We start from the raw sequence: 26785 nt of genomic DNA, 5'->3' as shown, positions 1-26785 counted from the left end.
CACCTGAAATATGAACTGTGCTTTTGATTGTGACATTGACGCAGATATTGTGTCCAGGAATGCTCCGTTTTGTTCTTCAGAATGGAAACGAATATGCTCAAGTGTGTGAATGAAGAATAAGTGTTTGATTGGTACCTGAGCATTACTGACATGTGTGTTAAGATTCGTTTGACACACTACTCAAAGTAACCGACTGTCTCCAAGTTAGCAATTAATTTGTAAATGGAATAATATATAAACGCAGTATGGTTATTTTAAGTATTGTATGCAGCGTTGCCAGGTTGCCAGATTTGTCTGGCAAATGCCAGATTTTTCTCGTTTCGCCAGACACTCGAACTAACCAGATCTTTTGCCAGATTTTCCAATTTTTCCCAGATTTTCCTAGATTTTGTCAGATCTCGCTAGATCTTTACGGTTTTGGCTTCTACACGATAGGTGGGGAGACCTTTTCTTGCTCACTGAAAATGAAGCCCGGCAAAAATTTTCTCGTATATAGTAGACCCAGATAAAATTTTGAATTTTTAAAAAATAACCTGGCAACTGTGATTGGGTGTCAATTACTTAATATAGTGATTTTCACTGTCGGCTAGAAAAGATTGCGATGCGATAAGATAGCGACAAAATGCCGCAAAGATAGCGAAACCAAATACAAATAATAATACCGCTAAGTCCCATACAAACGAACCGCCAATGTTTGGTTCACAGCCTGAACAAGTAAGCCTAGCAAATTACTCCCTTTCATTGCGATAGCTTGAAAATGTGGAAGGAGATCGTTTCTGGCAACGCTTTATGCTAGTTGCTACGGTGCAAAACAAACTTGTTTGTTTATGTTTATCGTTGCTGTATTAAACTGCAACAAGACTTCCGGTGGAGCTCTCAACGTGTGAGGATGTTGTTTCGCACTAGTGCGGCAAAATTTTGTGTACTTTTCGCGATTTTTTGCGTTCTAGAGTGAATCAGTGTTGCGACGCCGCGAAACTATCATCGGGAGTCACTGTAAAAGTCATTACAATCGAAATTAAAAACACAATGGAAATATAACCTATAAAATGAAAATCGAAAATCACATGTGAATAAAACCACAAACGAATTAAAACATACAATAAAATAATAATCTAACAATACACGGGCAAGATGGGCCATCACTGCCCTTAGCCTGTCACGTTAGTGACACAGCAAAGAAAAAAAAACAAATAAACTGCAACAATCAGTCTAAATATCACCGACACTAGCACAAAAGATGACAAATGAACACAAACACCCACGAATCTACAAATATCAATACAGCCAGTAGTATATTCATGGTGGCTTAACCATTCTAGATTATTGTTTAACTTACATTTCGCTTGTGATCTTCTTCTTCTTCTTCTTCACTTCTGGTGGCGTCACCTCACTTGAGATGACGCCGATTGATGGCACAGCGATTTAGCTATATTGCCAGTTAGTTTTCGTTTATAGTCCAATGGACTTTCTTTTCACTGGACTACAAGTGAAACCCTCGCTATGTGACAACGTGGAGTCACCGAAGTACGGATGAAAATCCTTTCTTTCTCGCGAAATACTCGAATTTTCACCGCACTAACACGATACGACGTGTTCACTCGTTGAGGGTTTCACCGGAAGTCCGCTTGTGATCTTGATTATCAGATAAAAACTGTTTGTTTATTTATTTTTCACTATAATAAACAGTAACTATGGTGAACTTGTTCTTACCCTTCAGTGTTGCTAGTTTTATAGACAACTCGTTAAAGTACATTGTCACTCTGACAGTGTACCGCACGATGCAAAATGTGTCCTTGAAAATTTGTAGAAGTAGGGTAACAGAGGTATTTTGGCCACTTCATATATTTTGGCCCACCAAACAAACTTTATCGATTTTATCGGATTTTATCCATGTTAAGTAACCCATGTTGCATCAATTTGATGCCTATCATATTACATTACCTATTGCGGAAGGGTTTTTCAAAGATATCACAACATTTGGTGGATATTTGTACAAAGTGGGCCAAAATAAAATCAATCCTAAAGTGGGCCAAAATACCTCTGTTACCCTATTCCGTATTATAATTTGTATTTGGCGAAAGTGTCATTCGCATCGATTCAACCCCTTCGAGACCACAATCCAGAAAAAAAATATTTTTTTAATTGATCGTTACAATGACTACTTTATTATTACGAAAACTTCAGCCATAATGAATTCATATTGATAATGCGTATGTGGCAGATTACGGCTACAACTTGCACGCATTTTTTAAACGTGTGCTATTTATTTGACATAATGTACGATTCAGACGATCCGCCTCCTTCCGTCACCGTCACCGGAACGTCAGCTTCCGTCAAAATTAGTTTAATACTTTCTTTGCCGGAACGTTCACACGCTCCGTCCGTCAAGACGTTCCGTGACGGTGATGTTACGTGTGAATGGCTCCATAAGAATGCATGTAATTAATGTTGACGGTGCCGGTGACTGAGATTGACTGTGACAAAAGAAGAAGGATCGTCTGAATCGTACATAATGGTTATTTTATGCTTAGTATGTTCTTTTTTCATTTATATTTTGTATTCATCGACGCCTTGGTTTTCAAAACCTCGTGCTTTATTCAATTTGCTATTTGTCTACTCTAAAAAGTTGGTCGTCTTCGACAGATATACCGACGACACGACCAGGCACTTCGAAGAAAAATCTACATGAAAATTGTCCGGTAATGATTCACCGCCAGTTACCATGAATATAGTGACCCCTTGAGAATGATCGAAATAATCTTCTCGAGCAACACTGTTCAATTTACTAAGAACAAGTTGCTATGGAGTCCAAGAATAAATAAACAAACAATTTGAGAACGTAGATACGTGCAAGCGTGCATAACAGGTTTGAAATGTGAATCAATTAGCCTTTGGAATAGTTTAAAAAATTATTAGTGGTTCAATAATAGATTTAATGGCTCCCAATAAAGGTTTACTATCAATAATATCAGTAATCAGTAATCTTTCCAATATATTTTAACCAGTCGACATTTCCTTGTTTCAGGCGGTAGTGGAGCCTCTAAGAAGGTAGTTGCAAGCTGTTTTGTAATACATTAAATTCATTGTTTAGAAAAAAGAACAATTACAAAGCCAAATTGCAAGATATATTTGTGTGTTTTCTAATGTCTACAATATATGGAAATATATGAGATATACAACAATTGCCGCTTGACATAAGTTGGAAATGCCATCCGAAAAAAATGCCACTGTTAGTTCATTCTCTTTGGATTCAGTTCTTCATCGAATAACCTCGGCCCTTATTACCGGTGTCACAACACGGTGAAAGCCAAGTGAAGTGACTGTGACCCTTATTATGGGTATCACTTCACGGTTGAAATCAAGTGAAGTGAATGTAGGTCCTTATAACGGAATTCGCTTCAGAGACAAAAGTAATTACTTAAATGAACTGGATGCCATTATGAACATCACGCCACCAACATTTTGTTGAAAATATTCGTTTTTTTCATCACAGTTATCACTTCACTATGCGTGATACCGGTAATAGGCAAAATCAAGTGAAGTGACATGTAAGTGAAGTGAATGTGAAAGTGGAAGTGAGAACGGTAATAAGAGCCCTCGAGATTTTTCCATAAATATATTTTATCCTGCCGTAAACTGTTTAGTGCAGTTTTCAATAATTTTTTAAAAATTAAATCATCCTTGAGTAGATAAGCTTTTGCTTTTTCAGTCGCTAACTTACGCGTCATTGTGAGTAATTTATTCTCTTCGCTCGGTTTAGGTGGTGATCTAGGATAACGATCTCTACCATTCAGTAACCAAGGTTACAATAACTATTATTCAAAATCAATAATCTATCAATTTGTGTTGCCAGTTTTAAAAATTTCTTTAGCAATGTCGTTTTGACATTACCAATTACTGAGGGGTAGTTAAATTTGCGATACAGTTTTTAATAGCGAGTGGCAGGTCGTGTCGTCGATGAAACTTTGTCAGTCTGAGAGTTGTATGACTTGATTTGAATATTGGGCGTTTGGTTCCAAGTCAACTTATGAAGTCAACATATTCAAACTATTAAATTTCGTCAATGAATTCTGAGCGCGGCAATGACTTACAAAAATGTGAAGAATAAATGCTCATTAAATCTGCTATTTTAGCATTACTTTTTTGCAGAAATTTCATTTTATTAGTGAATACAGATAAATACAGATTTTTTATGCAAAGCATTACAGATTTTCTGTGAAATATCTGGCATCTCTGGCCAGATGAACGACAGCATTATTTTAGAACTAATCGATTAAATATTAGTCTACTACTGAAAATCAAGTTGGTTTCAAATCTGGTTTTTATATAATGGCTTTCAGCTGGACATAGAATGCGACGGAATCGTCGCATGATAGCGAAATAATGAGCGTCAGAGCCACTGATGCCAGACTTGCAGATTTGTATGTACATTTGCAATTTCGTTTGTTAGCAGACTTTGCAATTAAGCCGACTTTTTTGCAGACTTTCGAAATTTTTATAAACAATCGTCCATTTTAATAACCTTTTGCTATAACTGTAGGGTTTTCGTTTGGTTTTTTCGCCATACTTCTAACTATTTAGGTCGCATAGGACCATTTCGAATACGCAGACGCCTAAAGTTTCGCCTGGCATCGCTGCTAGAAAATTGGACAGTTGTTTTAACCCCTTCGCTGTCTGTTGTATTGAAATTAACATTAGGCCAAAAGAAAAATTAATCGGCTGTTGGATTGAGGCCAATTGCATTTTCAACTGGTAAAATTCCTTAGCGACAATTGTTATTTCATTATTCATCGAAAGCATCAACAAATGTATATCTGTCAAAAACGACCAACTTTTTAGAGTTGACAAATAGCACAATCGAATAAAGCACGAGGTTTTGAAAACCAAGACGTCGATGAATACAAAATATAAATGAAAAGGGAACATACTATGCACAAAATAACCATTATGTACGATTCAGACGATCCGTCTTCTTTTGTCACAGTCAATCTCCGTCAACATTATTTACATGCATTCTTATGAAGCCATTCACACGTAACGTCACCGTCACGGAACGTCTTGACGGACGGAGCGTGTGAACGTTCCGATAAAGAAAGTATTAAACTAATTTTGACGGAAGCTGATGTTCCGGTGACGGTGACGGAAGGAGGCGGATCGTCTGAATCGTACATTATGTCAAATAAATAGCACACGCCTAAAAAATCCGTGCAAGTTGTAGCCGTAATCTGCCACATACGCATTATCAATATGAATTCATTATGACTGAAGTTTTCTTAATAATAAATCAAAATTTAGTCATTGTAACGGTCAATTTAAAAAATATTTTTTTCTGGATTGTGGTCTCGAAGAGGTTGAATCGATGCGAATGACAGTTTCGATATTTTTGCGGCATTTTGTCGCGATCTTATCGCCTCGCAATCTTTTCTAACCGACAGTGAAAATCAGGTTTGCTCAAACCCCAGTTGCTAAGTGCGAAGCCAATACAGGTTCGTGAAGTGTTGGTTTGATGTAACTAAGTCAAGCTAGGGTGCCTTAGAGTGCCTATAACCAGAGTGACGACATCTCATCCGTAATGCTGGCAACAATTAAAAACATTCCATTAGCTTTACATTGAATTGACAGGTCGTTTGCTCGTTTGGAACTGCCCACATTATCGAAATGACGGAATGAGCAATGAATTCTTACTCGACTGCATGATTTTTTAGTGCTCGATCGGTTCAGTGCTAGAATTTTCGCCTGAGTTGGCTGCTCGATCAACCTGAATGACAGTGACATCATAAATGTCATTGAATATTCGCTCATTTTATGCATGTGTTAGTGTGAAATTTAAGCGACTTAAGCCATTTCACTACACTCCAGCTAGAGGAATGGATGATGCTGACTAAGGTAAGCCGTTTTGTTAATTTCCAGCGAATTTCAATAGTTTATGTTGGGATTCTAAGAAGAACTGGTTATTTACTAGTTCTGTATATCCGAAAAACATGAAGATTTAAATTTGTATTTTCAGTTATATAATGTTTTCGTTTAAAAATAAACTGAAAATCAGCACGAAAACATGCAAAATCAGGAAAGAAGAAGAAGAAAACGAATTGACAATTCAGTCCGCATCTTCTCACTCAATTCCGAATGATTTCCGAATCAACCGGTTGTAGGCGAACCGGTTCATTCGGAATCGGTTGTTGCACTGGAGTTGGAATTGATTCGGAATCCATTATGATTTCCACATGAAATTCCGAATGAAAATTTCTCGCCGATTCGGAATTGATTCGGAATCCATTCGGATCTGATAATGTGGGTGGGAGCTGGCATTCCAAACGAACAGCTGTCGCCACTCTGATTATAGTCACTCTACCTCCCGCATACGCATGGCTGCCAGACGGCTGACTAAACGCTGCCAGCTGGAAAAATATGGCTGGCAGACATTCTGGTGACCGGCTGCCTCACCGCTGCCAGGAATACAACTCAAACGATACAACCGACGACACGACCAGGCACTCCGAAGAAAAATCGAAATAAAACGTGTCTGTTAGCGATTTACCACCAGTTACCACAAATATAGCGACCCCTTGATAATGATAAAAATATTCTTCTCGAGCAACACTGTTTAAGTTGCTACGAACTAGTTACCTAGGATCCCCGAATAAATAAACAAAACTATTTGATAAAGTTGAGGAACAGTTAAAATTATTTAACTTTTGGTCCCTCATTACCACTTTATAAGAGTAACTTAAGAAAGTAGAACGTGAAATGTTACAGCCATCATGAGTGCAAGCTGTAATAAAAGTGAGTGCATGAAATTTTATTTGCGAGCTTTCAATATAGGTATGTTGTGGTATATAAACATACCATGATTACGTTCCAAATATTATCTATATATTACATCATTTTCATTCAGCTAATACAGATTTTATTCTTTGCAGTTCATCATATTCAGTAATGATCTTAGAGTTGGACATATACAGCCTGCAAGGGCGATAAACTATTCCCTAGAAAAAACATTTGCCAGAGTTCATTTGTCTGATAAAATTTTACTCAGAACACATCTCCTACCAGAAAAACATCTGCCGGAATAAACCAATCCTCAGAAAACCATCTCTTAGGATGGACTAACATCCAGAAAGGTTGTTGAAAAATTTACCATATCATCATGTAACAACAGCAACAAGTGTAAATCCAATCACACCTGAAGTCTTCCCTAGACCTAGGTAGTATCGTTAGTATTCCGGGAATCGACAGGCAACGTAAGCCATCCGCGTCACGTGGAGACTCCGCACACGTGCGCAAAGTAGCTTCAGCTGATTTTGAATGTTTATTTTTTCTTCAACATTGTGAAGTATTTTTAGGTTTGTTATCTAACTGCAACACAAACCAAAATCGATTAACGTTCGTTTACGATTCTGTATCCATTGTTCAATGGACACGTTTTTAAGTTGTTTTTATCCGTTTGATTCGTTTTCGAAAGTTAACTGATGTTTTGTAATATATTACATTTTAGAAAATTTCAAAAACTAACATATTTCAATACAATGAATAAATGAGAATTGAAGGAAACGCTTAAAAATCATTCACTAATTTTATTTCATACTATTACGTACATTAAACTATCTGAGGAGAATGTCAAATACAGTGACGAATGAAAACAAAAGGATTTTCCCTAGTGAGTCCAAGCTTCTGCAGTACATTCAATTCAAGATCAGTGTAGTTTTTTGTATGTCCGTTTCCTTCAAGTAGATTTTATTTGAGGTATCATTATTTATCGTTAGTAGCATGGCGTAATTGTTTTGAATGCCAAACCCGTGCATTCTTTCCAAATACAGTAGTACTTTGTAGTCTTACCCATTGGCTAATTTCAAGCCACAAATGTGGCTAGAATTACTACACTAAGACCGACTAACAGCTAATGATGCTGGAGAACTTGTAACTGCATAAAACGGATCTTCCACTTGAACCGTTGAATCCATTCTAATTTTTCCGTAATAATATACCCGTTTTTCAGTTTCATTTGTTTACATTTCTTAAGTCTTCAATATACAGTAACCAAGGTTATGGTAACTGTTATTCAAAATCAATAAAATATCAACTTGTGTTGCCAGTTTGAATATTTTTCCAAGCAATTTCGTTTTGACATTACGAGTTACTGAGGGGTAGTTAAATTTGCGATACAGTTTTAATAGACGAGTGGCAGGTCGTGTCGTCGATACAACCGTATCCACCAGGATTTTTCCACATTGAAATCTTTGACATTTTCAGCGAAGGTGAGAAGATGAAAACGCTCGGCTAACTTGGATACAGGCGACTTTGTTTTGTCAAATTGGATTTGACAACCGTAACTGAATCAATTTTGGTAGCCTTCTGGTGGCCATGGCTGCCCAGGTAGCCAAAACGCTATGCGAGCTCAAGCGAAAACGATATAATCGATTACAAAATTAATCGATCAACATTCTGACTAGAGATGCCAGATATTTTCATAGAAAATCTGTATTACCCAAAATGAAAAATCTGTATTTATCTGTATCCACTATAGAATCGAAATAATAATAAAAATTTGTTGAGGTAATGTTATTCCTAAAATTTATGGTTTTATAATGAGAAATGGAATGAGTGCTCAATATTCATATCATTCTAGAACGACAAAATTAAATGCTTTCAAATTTTCATCACCAATCGGAATCAACAAAACATAATTTCAATTTCGTATACTTTCAAAATATTGGCTTGATGAGTTGATGTAGGATCTCAGCGCTCAACTTAAACTATCAACACCATTTAAAGATTTTTAGATCAATTTGTGATTAGTCGATTGATTACAAAACTCTCATCTCGTTACTACTACCAAAGAGAGCTCAGACGAACGAAATTATTTTATTCTTTCCTTTTTTTGAAAAATCTGTATGAATCTGTATTAGGTTTGAGAAACCTGTACAAAATCTGTATTCTGTATGAAATCTGTATGTGCATTTAAAAATCTGTATAAATGGCATCTCTGATTCTGACATTCCTAAGCAGGGTTGTTTTTGGTAACTGCAAAGTAACTGCTCGAATGTCAAATTTTAAGTGAAAAATTAAATAATTCGCGAGATGGTGCACAGTCGAAGCTATTTATACAAGGTGTGATATTACCAAGAGACTCATGATGTCCGGATATAGAAACCGGCGCAGTTTGTCAATGAAAAAATCAGGTATATACAACATTAGGTGTTCAATATACAACAATATCAGTTCATTTTGTAGAATCTCCGAGTACACCAAAAATTAATTGTGTTCGACCATCAACTGGTACTGATTTGTGCATAGATCCTCAAACAGGACAAATTACCAGAGAATGGAGCGGCTCGTCAAAAGATGAGTCTCTTTCAACATACGATTATGATAGCTCCTTCGTTTTGCCGATGTCTCAAGATATAATCAATTCAATATCTGGCGTTTCATGGACTTGGCATAGTCCTAAACGTACCGAAGCTCAAAATTTCAGAAAACGATCTAGGTCTTTGGTGTATAAAAACATTGTTTCCAATGAAGATCAAAATTTACATCTAGCACAACGTAAAAAGACAAATGATAGCCTGACTGGGTTTTACAAGTTTCAATCGGAACTGAAATTATTACAGACGGAGCAATCATGTATGGTAAATCTAGGATTAGGAAATAAAGATAGTAGTTCTTCAATTGACGTTAATCCACCAACATCACCCTCTGTTTTGCTGGCTAATGAAAATCAATCAACATCAAAAAAACTGGCTAAAGACAGATATCACTCACACAAATCGTTTGAAACAGACTCTAAAAGTGATGTTTTGGCTTTGCCAGCCAACCCAATTGAAAGAACACAGAAAAATACAAATGCAAATAGTGAATCATATCCAATAGGAAAGGAGAATGGACCGAAAAAAATGAGATTCTCTGTGAATCGACTTGAGGATTATGATTCAACCAGGGACGAATATTTGAATGTTTCTTATCTGATGCACTCAGAACTGCACTCTCATGCGGAAGAATCAGATAAAGAAAGCTGCTCTAACTTCGTTAATCCAAAAACATCTTCACAGAACTCAGATGCTGAAGGAAATCAATTTGTCTCTACTTGTCTGATCAAAGAAAGAGCTGATACCTGTAAATCTTCTCAAATGGATTTCCTCAATGATTCTGTACTCGATAGTTTGCTACTGCAGGTTTGCCAAGTTGAAAAAAAACCTCAAATAGTTTTTCATGATAGCTCAACTTCAACTTGTAACGAAGGCAAAGAGAAAGAATCACTAAAGAAAAGTTTTTTTAAAAGTCGAACAACAGATGATTTTCATACTACTAAGGATGAATCACTAAATGGGTCTGATTTTGATTTATTTCTTTTTGAAGTCTCGAAAATGGCTGAAGATACCATAGAAAATAAAAATTCAAAAAAAGTGTTAGAAGATCAGCCAAACTGCAAGGAAAACAATATATTAGTGAGACATAAATCTATGCCCGAAACTTCATGTCAGAAATATAGTTTAGACGAACGGAACTATTTGCCTGATGATTCTCAACGATCTCCAGTGTCACGTTGTTCGGAAGGTATTTTTTTCAAATTACCTAATGCTAACGTAGGTAACAATATTGTGTATTACAGACTCAATTGCCTTAGTGCATTCGATTAAGGAGACACTTCTAACGTCCACTAATTTAATGCAGGAAGCATGTAAGTATAATTATCTATGTACAGCTGCTCTACGCCCAATTGTTCTATATTTAAATGATGCTATGAAATATAGAACTAACTTTTTTTCCTTATTAATCGATGGTTTCATTCTACCTTGAAAAATCGCTATTTTTATGATAGGAAAGTTAAGCTGAGAATTTTACAAAAACAACCGAGGTACTACGCATATTAGTCCCATTGCAAATTTCTTTCGCAGCGCAGCCCAGTGAATTTCATCCAGCAGTGTTTTACTCGTGTTTCTTCTTTTTTTTAATACCTCGATTATTCAATAATCGAGTATAATTTCTAAACCACTCTATAAAATTTTAAACTATTATCTGGGTTATTACCCGATTACCTCGATTATTCAATAATCGAGTATAATTTCTAAACCACTCTATAAAATTTTAAACTATTATCTGGGTTATTACCCGATTACTCGATTTATTATTATTATTGTTATTAAACCTTTCAAACTATTCGATTAGGCGTCATGCATAAATTATGTCACGTTAAATTTCAATAAATTTAAACCCCCCCTTATGAATATTGGTCAAAAATTTTGAAACCCCCTCTAAAGAATTACGTAACCACTTTCGATCCCTCCCTTCTCCCCTAATCCTCCTCTACGAAAACTATCTTTGCCTTTCCCTATAGAAAGGTATTAGAATTGCTGAAAAACCCGACTTTTGAACGGAGCCTCGGAGACCCCTAGTGTTATATAAGGGTGTACGGTCACTTCGACGACGGTCATTAGGCATACGGTCAACTGGCGTAAAGGTCATTTGGCATAAATATATTTGGCATACACACCATTTGGCATAACGGTTTTAGGCATACGGTCATTTGGTATAAATGTCATTTGGTGTTATGGCGGCGTCATATACATCCACAACATTGTATTGTACGCACCTCGAGGATGAAACACCTTGACGGCAGTCAAGTAGAAAACGTTACGCTCTCCAGTTAGTAAGACAATCGCTTGAATAAAATTATCGATTTTATTGAATGTCAATATATTCGTTTTTTTTTTTTTTTTATTCAATAATATATTATAATATTAAGGCACACTGCTTAAGCTCTAAGATGCCAAGGGTATTTACTAATCTTAATTACGACTAATTTAAAACTAGAATAGTATCATTATGTAATGTAGTATCGGGGTAGCGGATTCTCGACAATTCAGCTTTCAGCAGGCGAGGTGAATTGAAAATTGGGTGAGGGTCTTCCAAATGGCGAATATCCATGTTGGCCGCATCCTTCGGTCCGTGTGGGTCCGCGGGAAACACCCCCAGGCTACGAAGGCCCGGCGGGTGGCCCGCATGCTGGTCATTGACTGGAGCGGTCTTCCGGTGATGGTGATGTTACGGAAGAGAATGAAAAAAAAGAAGTAAATATTGTGGGAAACGGGGTAAAAAAGGGGTGTGGGAACAAAATGTTTGAAAACGACAGAGATCTAATTAGTTGCCATCGAGATGGTGAAAAAACAGGGAATGGGGAACGAAAAAGTTAGTGACAAAAAAAAAGATCTTGTTAGTTCCAATGAAGATGGTGGACAGGGACGGGGATCGAGAGAATCGGGCGGATGTTAGTGCCGAACCTGTAGGTGGAGATTATACTTTCTGAGCGAGGAATAACACATTACACTTGTATATCAATGTGTTTAAGGTACTGGTATATGAGAAGCATATATGAACTATCCCGACTCGCCAACACATCCCGAACCGGCACCTCAGGCGGTCTACCTCGGGCCCTGAGGGATTCCAGTAGCTTCGACCTGGCGTCACGATACTCTACGCACGACCACACGACATGCTCGATGTCCTGATAACCGTCGCCACAGGTGCAGAGCCCGTTCTCCACGATCCCGATACGCCGGAGATGTGCGTTGAATGTATAGTGATTTGACATGAGCCGTGACATAACGCGAATGAAATCACGACTCATGTTCATCCCCTTGAACCAAGGTTTCGTCGATACCTTAGGGATAATGGAGTGTAGCCATCGTCCCAGTTCGTCATTCGTCCATGAAGTTTGCCAACTTTCGAGAGTTTTCTGACGAGAAATACTGAAAAATTCATTGAAGCAGATTGGTCTTTCATAAATATCACCTTCCAATGCGCCCACTTTAGCCAATAAGTCTGCCTTTTCATTGCCCGGAATGGAACAATGCGAAGGGACCCAGACTAACGATATTAAATAAGACCGTTCAGATAAAGTTCTCAAATGTTCCCGTATTTTCCCCAGGAAATATGGGGGATACTTTCCTGGCTTCATTGCCCGGAGAGCTTCTATTGAACTTAGACTGTCCGTGACAATGAAGTAATGGTCTTTGGGCATGGTTTCAATGATCTCGAGGGTGTACTGAATAGCAGCTAATTCTGCGACGTAAACTGAAGCCGGATCACTGAGTTTGTAAGAAGCGGTGATGTTTTGATTGAAGATGCCGAAGCCTGTGGACTCGTTGATGTTTGATCCGTCAGTGTAAAACACCTTTTCACAGTTGACTGTTCTAAATTTATTATAAAAAATATTTGGGGCCACTTGAGGGCGCACGTGATCCGGAATTCCACGAATTTCTTCTCTCATGGATGTGTCGAAAAACACAGTAGAATCAGAAGTATCCAAGAAATGAGCACGGTTGGAAACAAACGAAGAAGGATTAATATTCTGAGCCATGTAATCAAAATACAAGGACATAAAACGGGTTTGAAAGTTAAGCTCAACTAACCTTTCGAAGTTTTCAATCACCAGAGGATTCAAAATGTCGCATCGAATGAGCAAACGATATGAGAGATCCCAGAACCGATTTTTCAGTGGAAGAACGCCCGCCAGCACTTCGAGGCTCATCGTATGAGTCGATTGCATGCAACCCAAGGAAATACGCAAACAACGATACTGAATTCTTTCCAGCTTGATGAAATGAGTGTTCGCCACTGATCGGAAGCAGAAGCATCCGTATTCCATCACGGACAATATCGTTGTTTGATACAACCTGATCAGGTCTCCTGGGTGGGCACCCCACCATGATCCGGTTATTGTACGAAGAAAGTTGATTCTCTGCTGGCATTTTTGTTTCAGATACCTAATGTGACATCCCCAGGTGCCTTTGGAGTCGAACCAGACCCCGAGATATTTAAATGTGAAGGCCTGAGCTATGGTTTCACCCCCTAGTTGAAGCTGTAATTGTGCTGGTTCTCGCTTCCTCGAAAATACAACCAGCTCAGTTTTCTCCGTAGAGAACTCGATACCCATTTGAAGAGCCCATGTTGACAAGTTGTCGAGGGTATCTTGCAATGGTCCTTGGAGATCGGCAGCTTTGGGTCCTATAATAGACACAACGCTGTCGTCGGCAAGTTGTCTTAGCATGCAAGATGTGTTGATACATTCATCGATATTACTTACGTAAAAATTGTATAAAAGGGGGCTTAAGCATGAGCCCTGAGGAAGACCCATGTAGCTGAATCGTATTGTCGACAAATCACCATGCGCAAAGTACATGTGTTTCTCAGACAATAGATTATGTAAAAAGTTGTTCAAAACTGGCGAAAGACCATGCTGATGCAACTTCTCAGATAGGATATTTATAGAAACTGAGTCAAAAGCCCCCTTAATGTCTAGGAAAACTGACGCCATTTGTTCTTTACGAGCAAATGCCATTTGAATTTCTGTTGAGAGCAACGCAAGACAATCGTTCGTTCCTTTGCCCCTGCGGAAACCAAATTGTGTATCTGAAAGTAAACCATTAGTTTCGACCCAATTGTCTAGACGAAACAGAATCATTTTTTCGAACAATTTCCGGATACAGGAAAGCATAGCAATCGGCCGATACGAATTGTGATCGGAGGCTGGTTTCCCTGGTTTTTGAATGGCGATAACTCTGACTTGTCTCCAGTCGTGTGGGACAATATTACCCGTGAGGAACATGTTGAATAAATTCAGCAAGCGCCTTTTGGCGGGGTCAGGCAGATTTTTCAACAAGTTGAATTTTATTCTGTCTAATCCCGGGGCTTTATTGTTACATGACAAAAGTGCAAGTGAGAGCTCTACCATCGAAAACGGTGATTCGTTTGTATTTGGTGTCGCGGCGCGGGTGATCTTCTGTTCCGGAACAGAGTCTGGGCATACTTTTTTAGCGAAATCGAATATCCAGCGGTTGGAGTATTCCTCGCTTTCATTCGTGGTGTTATGATTGCGCATTCGTCGGGCTGTGTTCCAAAGAGTGCTCATAGATGTTTCTTTCGTTAAGCCGTCTATAAACCGACGCCAGTAACCGCGTTTCTTGGCTCTAATCAAGTTCTTAGTTTTAACGTCTAACGCCGCGTAATTCCGGTAATTATCAGGTGTTCCATTTTTTCTGAATTTTTTATACGCGGAGGCTCTCTCCGCGTTTAAATTTGTGCACTCTTTGTCCCACCACGGGTTGGGAGGACGGATGTTAGTTTTTGCGCCGGGTACACGTTTCGTCTGAGCTTGAATCGCAGTATCGAGAATCAAGCCAGCCAAAAACGTGTACTCTTCCTCCGGAGGAAGTTGTTGAGTTCTTTCAAGTTTCTCAGATATCGAGGTCGCATAGCTATTCCAATCAATATTTCGTGTGAGGTCATACGAAACATTGATTGTCTTCGATGGTTTTGAGCCGCTGGTGATTGATATTACGATCGGTAGATGATCACTACCGTGGGGATCAGGAATTACCTCCCACGTGCAATCCAACCGTAGCGATGTCGAGCAAAGGGATAAATCCAGCGCACTTGGTCTTGCTGGTGGTGCAGGAATCCGTGTCATTTCTCCCGTATTCAAGATTGTCATATTGAAGTTGTCGCAAATATCATGGATCATAGCTGATCTGTTATCGTCGTGAAGACAGCCCCATCCCGTACCGTGTGAGTTAAAGTCTCCTAAAACCAACATCGGTGCGGGAAGGAGCTCTATGATATTACTGAGCCGCCGATGCCCAACCAAGGCTCTAGGGGGAATGTAGATGGAAGCAATACAAAGGTCCTTACCTTTGATTGTAACATGACATGCGACAACTTCAATACCTGGTATCGAGGGGAGGTTAATTCGATAAAAAGAATAGCACTTTTTGATCCCTAAAAGTACTCCTCCATAGGGATCATCTCGATCCAGGCGAATAATGTTAAAATCGTGGAAGTTTAAGGATATTTCAGAAGTTAGCCAAGTTTCGCACAATGCAAATGCGTCACATTTCAGATTATTCACTAGAAATTTAAAAGAATCTATTTTTGGGATGATACTTCTGCAATTCCACTGTAAAACAGTGATTAGATCCGTGACCTCGGTGGATGATTTAGCCATCGAAGGATACAATCGCTGAGAGAAGGGGCCAATTTGCAGTCAACTGCTTCAAATATGTTTTTACTGTTGGCATGAAAGCAATTAAAATGCTTCTAAGAGGGTCTGAAATATTGAAAGTTGTAAAAATCCAGTCCACAACATCAGAGAACTTGATAAGTCCAGCACCTAGTTGGTTCTCTGGTAGATTTTCTGGGACGCTTGGGGATTTTGTAGTCCCGGGAAGTCGTGGGAATTCCATCTCGGAATTGAGTTTTCCGAGACCAGGAGCTTTTTGCTTCGGTGATTTTTCCCGATTCCCGTTAGCTGTAACTTTTCGAAGCCCTTCGGAAGACACCTTCGAACCCTTACTAGGTAGCTTATGAGAGGATTTATTTATTCTTTTCCTATAGCTATGAGGGACCGCCGAAGATGGACCTTCCAAAGGGTCGTCAGAATCGCTCTCGTCAGTTGACAAGCAGGCATATGGGTTCGTTGTCTGTTTAGGAGGGGTGGCACTTTTAAGCATCTCTGCGAAAGAACGCTTGGAGTGCTCCTTTAGGGAACGCTTCATTCGATCACCTCGCAGTTTGTAAGCGGGACAATCAGAGAGGTCATGCGGACCCTCCTTACAGTAGAGACACTTTTCAGCATCCTTACCGCAAGAGCCGTCCGCATGAGCTTCCCCACAGTTAGCACAACGTGGCTTATTGCTGCAATGGGTAGCTGTATGCCCCAGTTGTTTGCAATTAGTACAGTTCATTACTCGGGGTACGAATAGGCGAACAGGCAAACGAACCCGGTCCAAGAGGATGTAGTTGGGCAAAGCAGAACCGGCGAAGGTCACACGATAAGAGTCTGATTGGGGATAGGACTTTGTTCCATCCCCGGCGATCGATACTGAATGCAATCGCTTGCAATCCAGTATCTTGACATTCTTAAGTGAGGGGTCTTTAAAACAACCCGCCCCGTACTTAAGAACGTCCTCGCAAGTCAAACTCGAATCGGTGACCACACCGTCGATTTCTACTTCGCGAGCTGGCACGTAGACGCGGTACTCCCGCGTAAAAGGATCATTTTGAACGAGCTCATTAGCCTGTTTTGAACTGGTAAACAGGACCCTGAGCTTGTCTGGACGTATCTTATCAAAACTTTTTATAGTATTGTATCGCGAGGACAGGTCCCGCGATATTTTTAAAATATTTAATTTTTTTTCTTTCGATTTGGTCCGGAAATAGACCGCATAAGGACCGGCCGGTAGTGCGAGCCCATCCGGATAGCTCTTTATGCGAGACTTTTTACAATCAAGGGAAGTCTCCATTTGATCATCGGGAACGGGGGGGTCAGCATTTAAATTAGGCATAGCGGAACTACTTCCGCGCAGAAATAAATGAATCGGGGAGAAATAGAACAATCGAATGCAGGAAGGAAAAAAACTAAATAATATTACTTAACTTAAATCTAACGGGGGCCACCAAGGCCTAGCCCTCGTCGATCGGCGTATCGCCGCTGCGATGGTGTGCAAAAAACCTCCGAGAGGAAAAAGCACACTCTTTTGTAATCCGCACAGTGATATCACGTACACCGCTGGGCCTGATTTGATCGATCGAACAATCACCGGCTAACGGTACTGTTTCGATCGTCCGCTCACAACAATACACTGCTTCAGTATATAATGTGCATAAAACCTCTCACAGGAAAAAGCACTATTGTCTATTACACAATAGCGATCTAGTTTTGATCGTCCGGTCACTTTATCACACACGGCACTGGTTTTCAACGCTTTCGCAGTAAACACAAAGCACGTCCGTTCACTCGGAAGGTTGAAACGGCAATGGATATATTCGTTTTATTCGCTCCGTATCCGTGGTTCCCACATTGGTGACCCCGATGCGATTTTTTAACTCGTGAACCGGAATTGTGTTTTTGCAAACAAAAAAACTGGTATCTTGTATAAAAATTCACGGTACGCCATTTTGTAAAAATAAACATGGCTCAAGTTTCGGGATCCGGAGATCCCTTGGACGTACCGTGCATCTCGTGACGATGGACACGTTACCGCAGCACTTTCTGCCAAATTACCGGAGTTCTGGAAAACGGATCCGCTCATGTGGTTTGCCCAGGGTGAGGCTCAATTTTCGCTTGCTGGGATGCAGAGCGACCTAACCAAATTTCACCACATTATTGCTATGGTGGATCAGACAGTCTTGCGGCATATTTCCGATATAGTAACTGTAAAAAACCGTCTAATCTCCCGATTCGAGTTGTCGGCATAGGAAAAATTCGAAAAGCTACTTAATTCCTGTGATCTTGGTGATATGCGTCCGACTCATCTGCTAGCTAAGATGCAGTAGCTAGGAGTACCTACAAATCCAAACGTAAACGACGAGTTAATGAGAATGTTGTTCATGCAACGGATGCCACAAGCATACGTGCAGTTTTAGCGATTTTCGAGAATAAACTTGATCAGCTAGCGGAAATGGCTGATAAGATGGTCGACTCCTCTGGTCCTCAGATAGCCATCGCATCTCTTCCTGCTGCTACTACAAATATACAAGATCTGGAAATCCAAATTGCTGCACTATCCAGCGAAATGCCGACTAGTAGTGACAACCAAAACCAAACGTAACACATTGTCCATATTAGAACATATAAAACGCATTGATCTATGGAAAAGAAGCGATTTACTAATCAAATTTGATCTCTTTTGCAGTTTTGAACATATGACAGAATCATGTCCCTTTCTTATCTTTTAGAGCCGCAAATGGCATGGACGACAATGTCAAAAACTTGCACACCTGTTGATTTAGTTACATGTTAAATGTATGGACTGAAAAGTCCCAGGCCTAACACATAGATGGCGCTAGTTTTATTGCAGTCTTATCTTTTAGAGCCGCAAATGGCATGGACGACAATGTCAAAAACTTGCACACCTGTTGATTTAGTTACATGTTAAATGTATGGACTGAAAAGTCCCAGGCCTAACACATAGATGGCGCTAGTTTTATTGCAGTCACCTTTTTTCAGTTAATATTAATCTTTGAAAGATAGCTGTTAAATTTCATGATATTCTATTCATTAGTTTGTGAGGTATTGTGCGAAGAGTGACGCTACTTTTGTTATTTTCAGAACAATGAATCAAAAACAATGTCGTGTTTTAATTTTACACTGCTTCTAATGATAATTAGAATTTGCGCTATTCAGCTTTCCGACCGACTGGCACAGAAAAAAATAATCCAGATCTAGAATTCATTTCTTCAATATTGTTCCAGAATTCTGAAATTGAATTACTGACTCAAAATTCTGGATACTAATGTCTTACTTTAATTGAAACTCTAAATTAAGGTTCAAAATCTAGTCAGGGAAGCTGTTTTAAAAGTCTAGTTGGAGAATAGGTAGATAGACGAGGGTCCAGGTTGCAGTCCCAGAATTCAATCCAAATGGGGTTTTTCACCGCGCTGTTTTTCCTGCTGCTGGTTGACGGCGACTGATAATACCTCAAACACGAATGCACGAATGCGAAAAAGGTGAGCAAACGTGATGAGTTTTCCTTATTGCTTCGAAAAGTTTGAGAAAACTAAATTTTTGAGTTTTTTAAGGTTATCTCACACTGTTGAAAATGCAATCATAAATTGATGATCGTATTTCTGATGTCCCTCCCTTTGGTTGGTGGGCTTGACGGTATTGCAAACATCATCACATACAATCAATTAGCGTTACAATTTGATAAAGATATGCGTTACAGTTTTTAGTTTCATAATTGAATTAAATGAATAATATATGGAACGACTTGAATAAGATGTTGATTGCATTACGCTCCAACATCCGGGGTTGGAGAGGCCGGTAGGGCTTAACTGAGCTCTTTTTTATGTTTTATTTTCATACTACCGGCCCTTATTACCAGTGTGAAGTGAAAATTAAGTAGAGTAAACGTATCCCAATTGGGTTTCACACGATGACAATAAAAGAACGGTAAATAGAATCCATCTTTGACGTTTATTGGTGGTTTGTGTACCATGGAATACTGTGGAATGAAATAGAATATTGTAGAATATAATAAAATAATAATGACCGAACCAATGAGCAAACCACTGATAGCTGTCAAACGATGTTCATCCAGTTTATATTGTGAGGACGTATCGTTTGGGACCTGATGGGTGAAATGATGTGTGAATGAAATGTAAGAGTGAGTGCATGCAAGAACGGTAATAAAGGCCACCGTTTCAGCTCAGGACTAACGATCGACCAATAGAAGAGATAGAAATTGGGTAACGGTACCCCCATTCATCTCAAATCCATTAGTCATTTCATGTACGAAAACCATTAGTTAGAGTGAGATCTGTTATCTCTGTTTGATAGATTAATTTTAAGAATAATGTGCCATTGCTTCTTACAGACGAGGCAAAGATTTTGTATTCGATTTTATCTCAATAAATTTATTGAGAGTCGAGTAATCGGTAAAATAACATGGTGACTCTACTAATGAGATGACTATTGGCACACAAATTTTAGTTAGAATCTATTAGAATAGAAATAGTAACTCAATGTTGTGATGCTTGCTTGTGGAATATATGTAGGTATGTATGCATGTGTGTATGCGTATGTGCCTGTGTGTATGTATGTGTTTTTGTGTGTACAACATACATTATACCGTTCCCTCGGGTGTGTTGTATCAAATTGGTTGTGACACATTTCGATTGCGAGTCAGTGTACCAGATGTTCAAAAGTGCCTGAGCGGATGGTAATATACTGTCAAGAATCAACCGAAGATAACGAAATGTGAACATGCTGTAGCAATACTATTAAACCCTGTGTTATTATCATTTAAATAAAAACGCATGTCATCAGTTCTTATCCGTCAAACCATGATGAGCTGCTCTACAAAGATCAATGAAACACTAATTTTTTATTTTTTTTTATTTTTTTTTTATTTATTTTTTTTTTTTGGAAACGGGTGACTGGATGAGGAACAAGAAATACGAAAATGCTGAAAGAATTAGAAAGGAATATTGGTAAGAATATAAACACCATTGCATACAACTAACTTTTACATTTAAGGAAGCAACATAACATGCCAGCAAAAGTACGGAGTGAAAAATGACAACAAAAGACACGAATCACAGCTGAATAGAACACTGGAATTAAGGTAAAACAGAATACAAACTATGAACAAAGGTAAGAAAACCAACATGAAGAAATAATAGAAACTGCTGGGTAACAATGTAATTTCCTCATATTGAAAGAGGCGTTCATATGGCGCGCATGCGCTAATTCGGCCTGATACAAATTAACGGGGAGGGCAATACATTTTGGACAGGGCTATAAAAAGCTGATTGGAACCCTTTCCCCACCAAAATGTAATATAAGGAAACTATAAGGAAAAGTTTGAGAAAACTAAATTTTTGAGTTTTTAAGGTTATCTCACACTGTTGAAAATGCAATCATAAATTGATGATCGTATTTCTGATGTCATGGCGAAAGAATTTGCAACTTTTAGTACAACTCGAGATATTCACGATTGAGTTTACCTATTCTTCTACTGAGCGAATTTTGAAATGTCATCCCATATTAAAGTAAGACGTATTAACGTCATAAGTCGTTATCTAATGCTACGTTGTTTGGTCAATTTTATATGTTCTAAAATTGATCAGACAACGTAGCGTCAGACATCGACGATTTGACTGTAAGGCTTTATTTACCTAAGCAACAGTTTACACAAAAGACCACACGTCGGATAGTCTACAACATTTCTTTCTATCACAAGACTGAGACGGTCACGTTTTCTTTAAAAATTATCGTCTCCTCTGAGCATGAATACGCCGCCGTAGCTGGTAAAATGGTCTAGTGCCAACGATTTTGATATTCTGGATCGGCACGCTGCTCTTATTTATAGTGCAGTTGAAGGCCGGAACAGATATATGATTGGAAAAAGAAATGTTGTGAGCGAGTTTTATTTCTGAGAACACGTTTTTCTATTTTCATTTTACGGTATTTCTTTCATCTATAAGTTTTAAGTTTTTCTCTTTTTTTCTTCTCTTCTTTGACAGCAACTACACATTGTATGGATCGGAAATGTACAAAAGAAGAAATTGAGCAGAAACGACAAGATGCGCTAAAACGTCAACAGACTAGTCGGTTGAGAAGATTATTGCGAAAGAAGAATTAATTTTTGTAATAATTCGTTAATAAATAATTATTGAAAGACAACGATTTACCTGGTTTGGTTCTGATATATTCCGAAACCGATATTCGGAGACCTTTCTTCGTGAATACGACTTACTTCACTAAGGGGTGCCTTTTCAAAATTTACTCTCTGCAAGAGTGATAAATTTATGATCGTGAATATCTAGTGTTGTATCTAACGTATCAATGTAATTTTTGCTATATGCCTCCGGAAATATGATCACCAATTAATGTGACAGGGGAGTTCAGGCACCCCTCGCGGATGAATGCAAGAACGCAGATGTCGAGTCCCTATCCACTTGTATGCGGCGGGCAGATTTCCCCTTCGACGGCTGGCTATGTCTGCCAGCCATTTTTGCCGGAATTTTGCCAGAATTCCGACAAAAGTCTGGCAACGATGCAACAACCGTTTCTGGCAGAGAATTTCGCCTAACGATTATTAACGGTTCTGTTTCTGTCGGATTTTTGCCATACAAGATTGGCAGACCCGGTTTGAATCGGTTTTAAATTTTCAGCGCAAAATAAAATAAAATAAAATAAAGTAAGTGGTGTAGGTTTCTCATGTCTCACATATTCTCATATACAGTAGCGTATCTAAGAAGGGGGTGGCGAAGGGGTCACTCGCCCCGAGTGCAACGTTTTTAGGGGGCGGCAATCTAATCAGTGGGACCTTATTTTTTTGCTCGCCAAGTCATCCTTCCGGAGATGGAATTCAGCTCTTTGTTTTATTTTGCTCGATCGATGGGAGCGGCAAATCTCTTATTTTGCCTCGGGCGACAAATTTCCTCGGTACGTCACTGCTCATATATAAATGTGTGGTATTTTTACACTCAGAAAAATATGATGGTAACAGTTACTATATGGGAGGGTCAATTTGATCATGAGAGTATAGTGGTTTTCAACTGACTATCAAATCGGATGATTACAACAATAGTCAAGTTCATTTTTACTATACTCGGTTTCGGCCCTAGAACATTAATATTGAACAGCGTATTGTATGAATAACTATTACAATGGGAATGGTTACCGTAACCATGGCATCTATTTTTACATTGTACTTTTTGTTGAAACCAGAGCCATGGTATTTTAAACATTTCACTTCAAGTTATTTCGAAACTCAAAATAGTGGATGAAACGACAATGGTGATGCTCAGAAAACCATGCACAAATGTTCATAGGGTACATGAATTTAATTTTCTGTACAAAACCCAAAATTTCGTAATTTTTATTTTATTTTTATATTTTTAGTTTTTTACAATAGTATTGATATAACGTCGCTGCTTACATTGACACCTCGGAGTAACATAAATCATCGTGGAGTCATGTTGAGGTGTAAATCGCTACCATCCGTAGTACTGCCACCGCACCGCTGTTGTTTCCACTGCTGATGTTTGCTCAATTCAGATCGCCTTTTTTGCAAGCATGGTACCCTCAAGCGAGTCCACATCGAATCTTGTACATACAAGTAGGTGGGAGAAATGTCAAATTCTAAAAAAATAACTAAAGTTGTATTTAGTCTAGCCGTGATGGCTCAGCGTATTTCACTAACCATTTGATAGGAGTTTCACGTCCGCAGATCGACATAATCCTTCTGGGAAACTCAAGTGGTGACATCGGATCAAAACTGTTCCACTCATTACAGCGTTCTCTCGTGAAATTTTCATAAGCAACATTGAAGCGGAGAAGCATCATTTACTAGCAGCTGATCCAGGGAGCTAGATGATTTTCCGGTAGGGTTTTCCCTGGAGCAGCTCGAACATAATCAACAGCCGAGTCTACATGCAAACCAGCATACAGCCCTTTCAGCACCCGCCATCGTTATTTTGCTATCATTTACGTCGGCCTCGAGCCATTAGGATACAGGAAGGCAACCTGATTTGCTATTTCATTTATGATGCGCTTGATTCCGTTTGTCTACGACCGAAATATACTAATGATTTGATTACGAGACGCGCATTTGCATAATTATGCGACTTCCCTGAAAAACAAAGCCATTGTCGGCGAATTGTTGAAAAATTCAATTTCAACTACAGAAGCGAGATAAGCTACAAGACTTACTTTACTTACCTACAATACCAAAGCCAATGTTAATAAAGCACTATCACTATTTTGTTGTCAACGTCAACGCTACAATGAATCTTCATATACCGATTATGAAGTAAATGCGCTTATTACTGTTGTCAACAAAAATGGAATACATAGTCGATTGAAAAAAAAAAAACTATACGATAATGAGTTTCCTACATATATTCTGTTGATGCAAACAACATGAAAAGTGCTTTCATACTTCACACTCGTCTAGCCAACTTTATATTAAATCTCATTAACATTCCTATATTGTTCCAAAGAACATACTTATATGGTAGCAATCACTATTTTGCTTCTCGAAATTATTGTGTCCAAGAACAATTTAGCCTCGCTTCTGATTGTCATTTTAACTATTTGTTCATTTTTTAAAGATGACAACCATTGTCATATTGACCACGCCATAAAAGTCATAAATACAAATTGTCTAGTCAAGTTGTTGACTTTGTTATCTATTACTTTATACAATATAGATGGTGAATATTCTAATATCATGGTCGTTGCTACTATTTAAGCGTATAGTTGAATTGACCATGAAAAACAGGTTACGATTACTATAACTTTTTTCTCAGTGTAGAATAATTTTATTTAACTCTCTTGACAAACAGAAAGGTTTGTCCATAAACTAGTATAAACTATAGAGTGAAAAAGTACTCAGGTCGGTTAGGCCATCTCTGAGGAAACGAAAAGAGGTACTTCCGAAACCGGAATCTGGGAACCGGTATAATCAAAATTGGTTCGGGAAAAGTGACTGGGATCCATTTTGAGTCCATGGCTACAATCTTCAGTCGTTCATCAAAAACCCAAGAACAAGGAATTATTGGAATAGTTTTGAGGCAACTTTAGAAATTATTTTTTCGGTTTTATAACGATATCAAACTAACTAGAGATTATAAGAGGAGAAAGAATATGGAATCATAGAGCCATAGTACTCAAGGAAGAGCAAGGAAAGGCACTCCAGGCATTCAAGCAATAGTTTCGGACAAATCTTCCATTCCGGTGTTACAACTAACTGTATGAGAAAATATCAACACAATGAAACACATTGTGTGAGAAACCGTCGTGAGCAGACAACTTCTCGTAACTTTACTTTTGCCGGTTCGGACAGTAAATGGCAAATGACCTTTGCCTTTACTTTCTGACATATCAGAGACTCGGATGACTCGTATCGCTCAGATGCCTAAGTTCGACTCCTCTGGTAGAAGGTAAAAGTTGAGATACGAGAAGATTTCTGCTTACTTAAATGACCCTTGTCACGTCTCACTTTTCCGCACTTTATTCTTCACATGCTTGCTATTCCTTGAGTACTATGGCTCTATGATTTCATATTCTTTCTCCTCTTATAATCTCTAGTTAGTTTGATATCGTTAAAAAACCGAAAAATTAAAAATTACTGACTGACCAGAAGTCGTAAATAAAAATGTAATAATTTAGAAATTATTTTACTTTTTATTTCTAAAGATCTAAATAAATTTCAGAATCTTTGTATAGGACAATTGTACCTTTCATTTGAATATAAGTTTGTGAGAATCGGTTTCAGCCGTGTGTGAGAAAAGTAAGTGCATTTTTGCCTTTATCATATAGAAAGGTTATGCAATCACTGTGAAAACCGACTTTTGAACCTAGGCCCGGAGGTCCGAGTGTCATATACCATTCGACTCAGTTCGTCGAGCACGCAAAATGTGTGTGTGTATGTGCGTATGTGTGTATGTGACGTTTTTTTACACTAACTTTTCTCGGAGATGGCTGAACCGATTTTCACAAACTTAGATTCAAATGAAAGGTCTTGAGGTCCCATAAAAAATTCCTGAATATTATATGGATCCGACTTCCGGTTCGGGAGTTATGGGGTAAAATGCGCAAACAAAAGAAAATATGTGTACTAACTTTTCTCATAGATGGCGCGACTGATTTCCACAAACTTAGGTTCAAATTAAAGGTCCTGTGGTCCCATGCGTAATTCCTGAATTTCATGTGGATCCGACTTACGGATCCGGAAATATAGGGTAAAGTGGGTTAAAAATTGTATACCATCATTGGAAATGGGGTAAAACCTTAAAAAATGTCCAAATCGACCTCAAATCTTTTTCAATTGATAGTTTTTATGAGTAGACGGTCAAAGAAACCGATTTCGGTTATTATTTTAAGAATCGAAGAAAATTATTTTGAAGAATACCACAGTATTATATATGATAGTATGATTGATATGAGAAAGGCATCATTACACCACTAGGTGGATTAAAACAGGTTTTTTTTCATTTTTTTGTACATATTATCCTGTAATTCCGGAACCGGAAGTCGGATTCGAATAAAATTCAGGAACTTTGTGTGGGGTTACAAGGCCTACAGACATTTTGCGTACTCGACGAACTGAGTCGAATGGTTTATGACACTGGGTTTCGGTTCAAAAGTCGGTTTTTACAGTGATTGCATAACCTTTCTTTATGAGAAAGGCAATAATATGTGACATAGATATAGAAAAAATAAAGTGTCTGGGCCATTTGATGCGACATGCCTTCCGTTTTTTGCAGCGTAGATGGG

At 38.5% G+C, this 26785-nt stretch overlaps 1 protein-coding gene and 1 long non-coding RNA gene across 2 annotated transcripts; one reads left to right on the top strand and one right to left on the bottom strand.

The window, feature by feature from the left end:
- The first annotated feature begins 9074 nt into the window (after window positions 1-9074).
- On the top strand, window positions 9075-22183 carry LOC131440637 (uncharacterized). The gene is made up of 4 exons (XM_058612097.1): window positions 9075-9182; window positions 10357-10554; window positions 10610-10678; window positions 22024-22183. Exons 1-4 carry the CDS (start codon window positions 9134-9136, stop codon window positions 22140-22142), a joined length of 435 nt encoding a protein of 144 aa, XP_058468080.1. The 5' UTR covers window positions 9075-9133; the 3' UTR covers window positions 22143-22183.
- A 1223-nt stretch (window positions 22184-23406) lies between these two features.
- Window positions 23407-25576, bottom strand: LOC131440638 (uncharacterized). Its single transcript, XR_009231413.1, has 3 exons — window positions 24227-25576; window positions 23709-24137; window positions 23407-23647 (listed from the first exon to the last, which is right to left on the bottom strand). It is a non-coding gene; the product is annotated as an uncharacterized LOC131440638 (long non-coding RNA).
- Between the last annotated feature and the right edge of the window lie 1209 nt (window positions 25577-26785).

The sequence above is a fragment of the Malaya genurostris genome, chromosome 1 (assembly GCF_030247185.1).
Source record: "Malaya genurostris strain Urasoe2022 chromosome 1, Malgen_1.1, whole genome shotgun sequence".
In the NCBI taxonomy this organism is placed as follows: domain Eukaryota; kingdom Metazoa; phylum Arthropoda; class Insecta; order Diptera; family Culicidae; genus Malaya; species Malaya genurostris.
The sequence above is the reverse complement of the archived record's forward strand: the minus strand, read 5'-3'. Positions and strand labels throughout refer to the sequence as shown.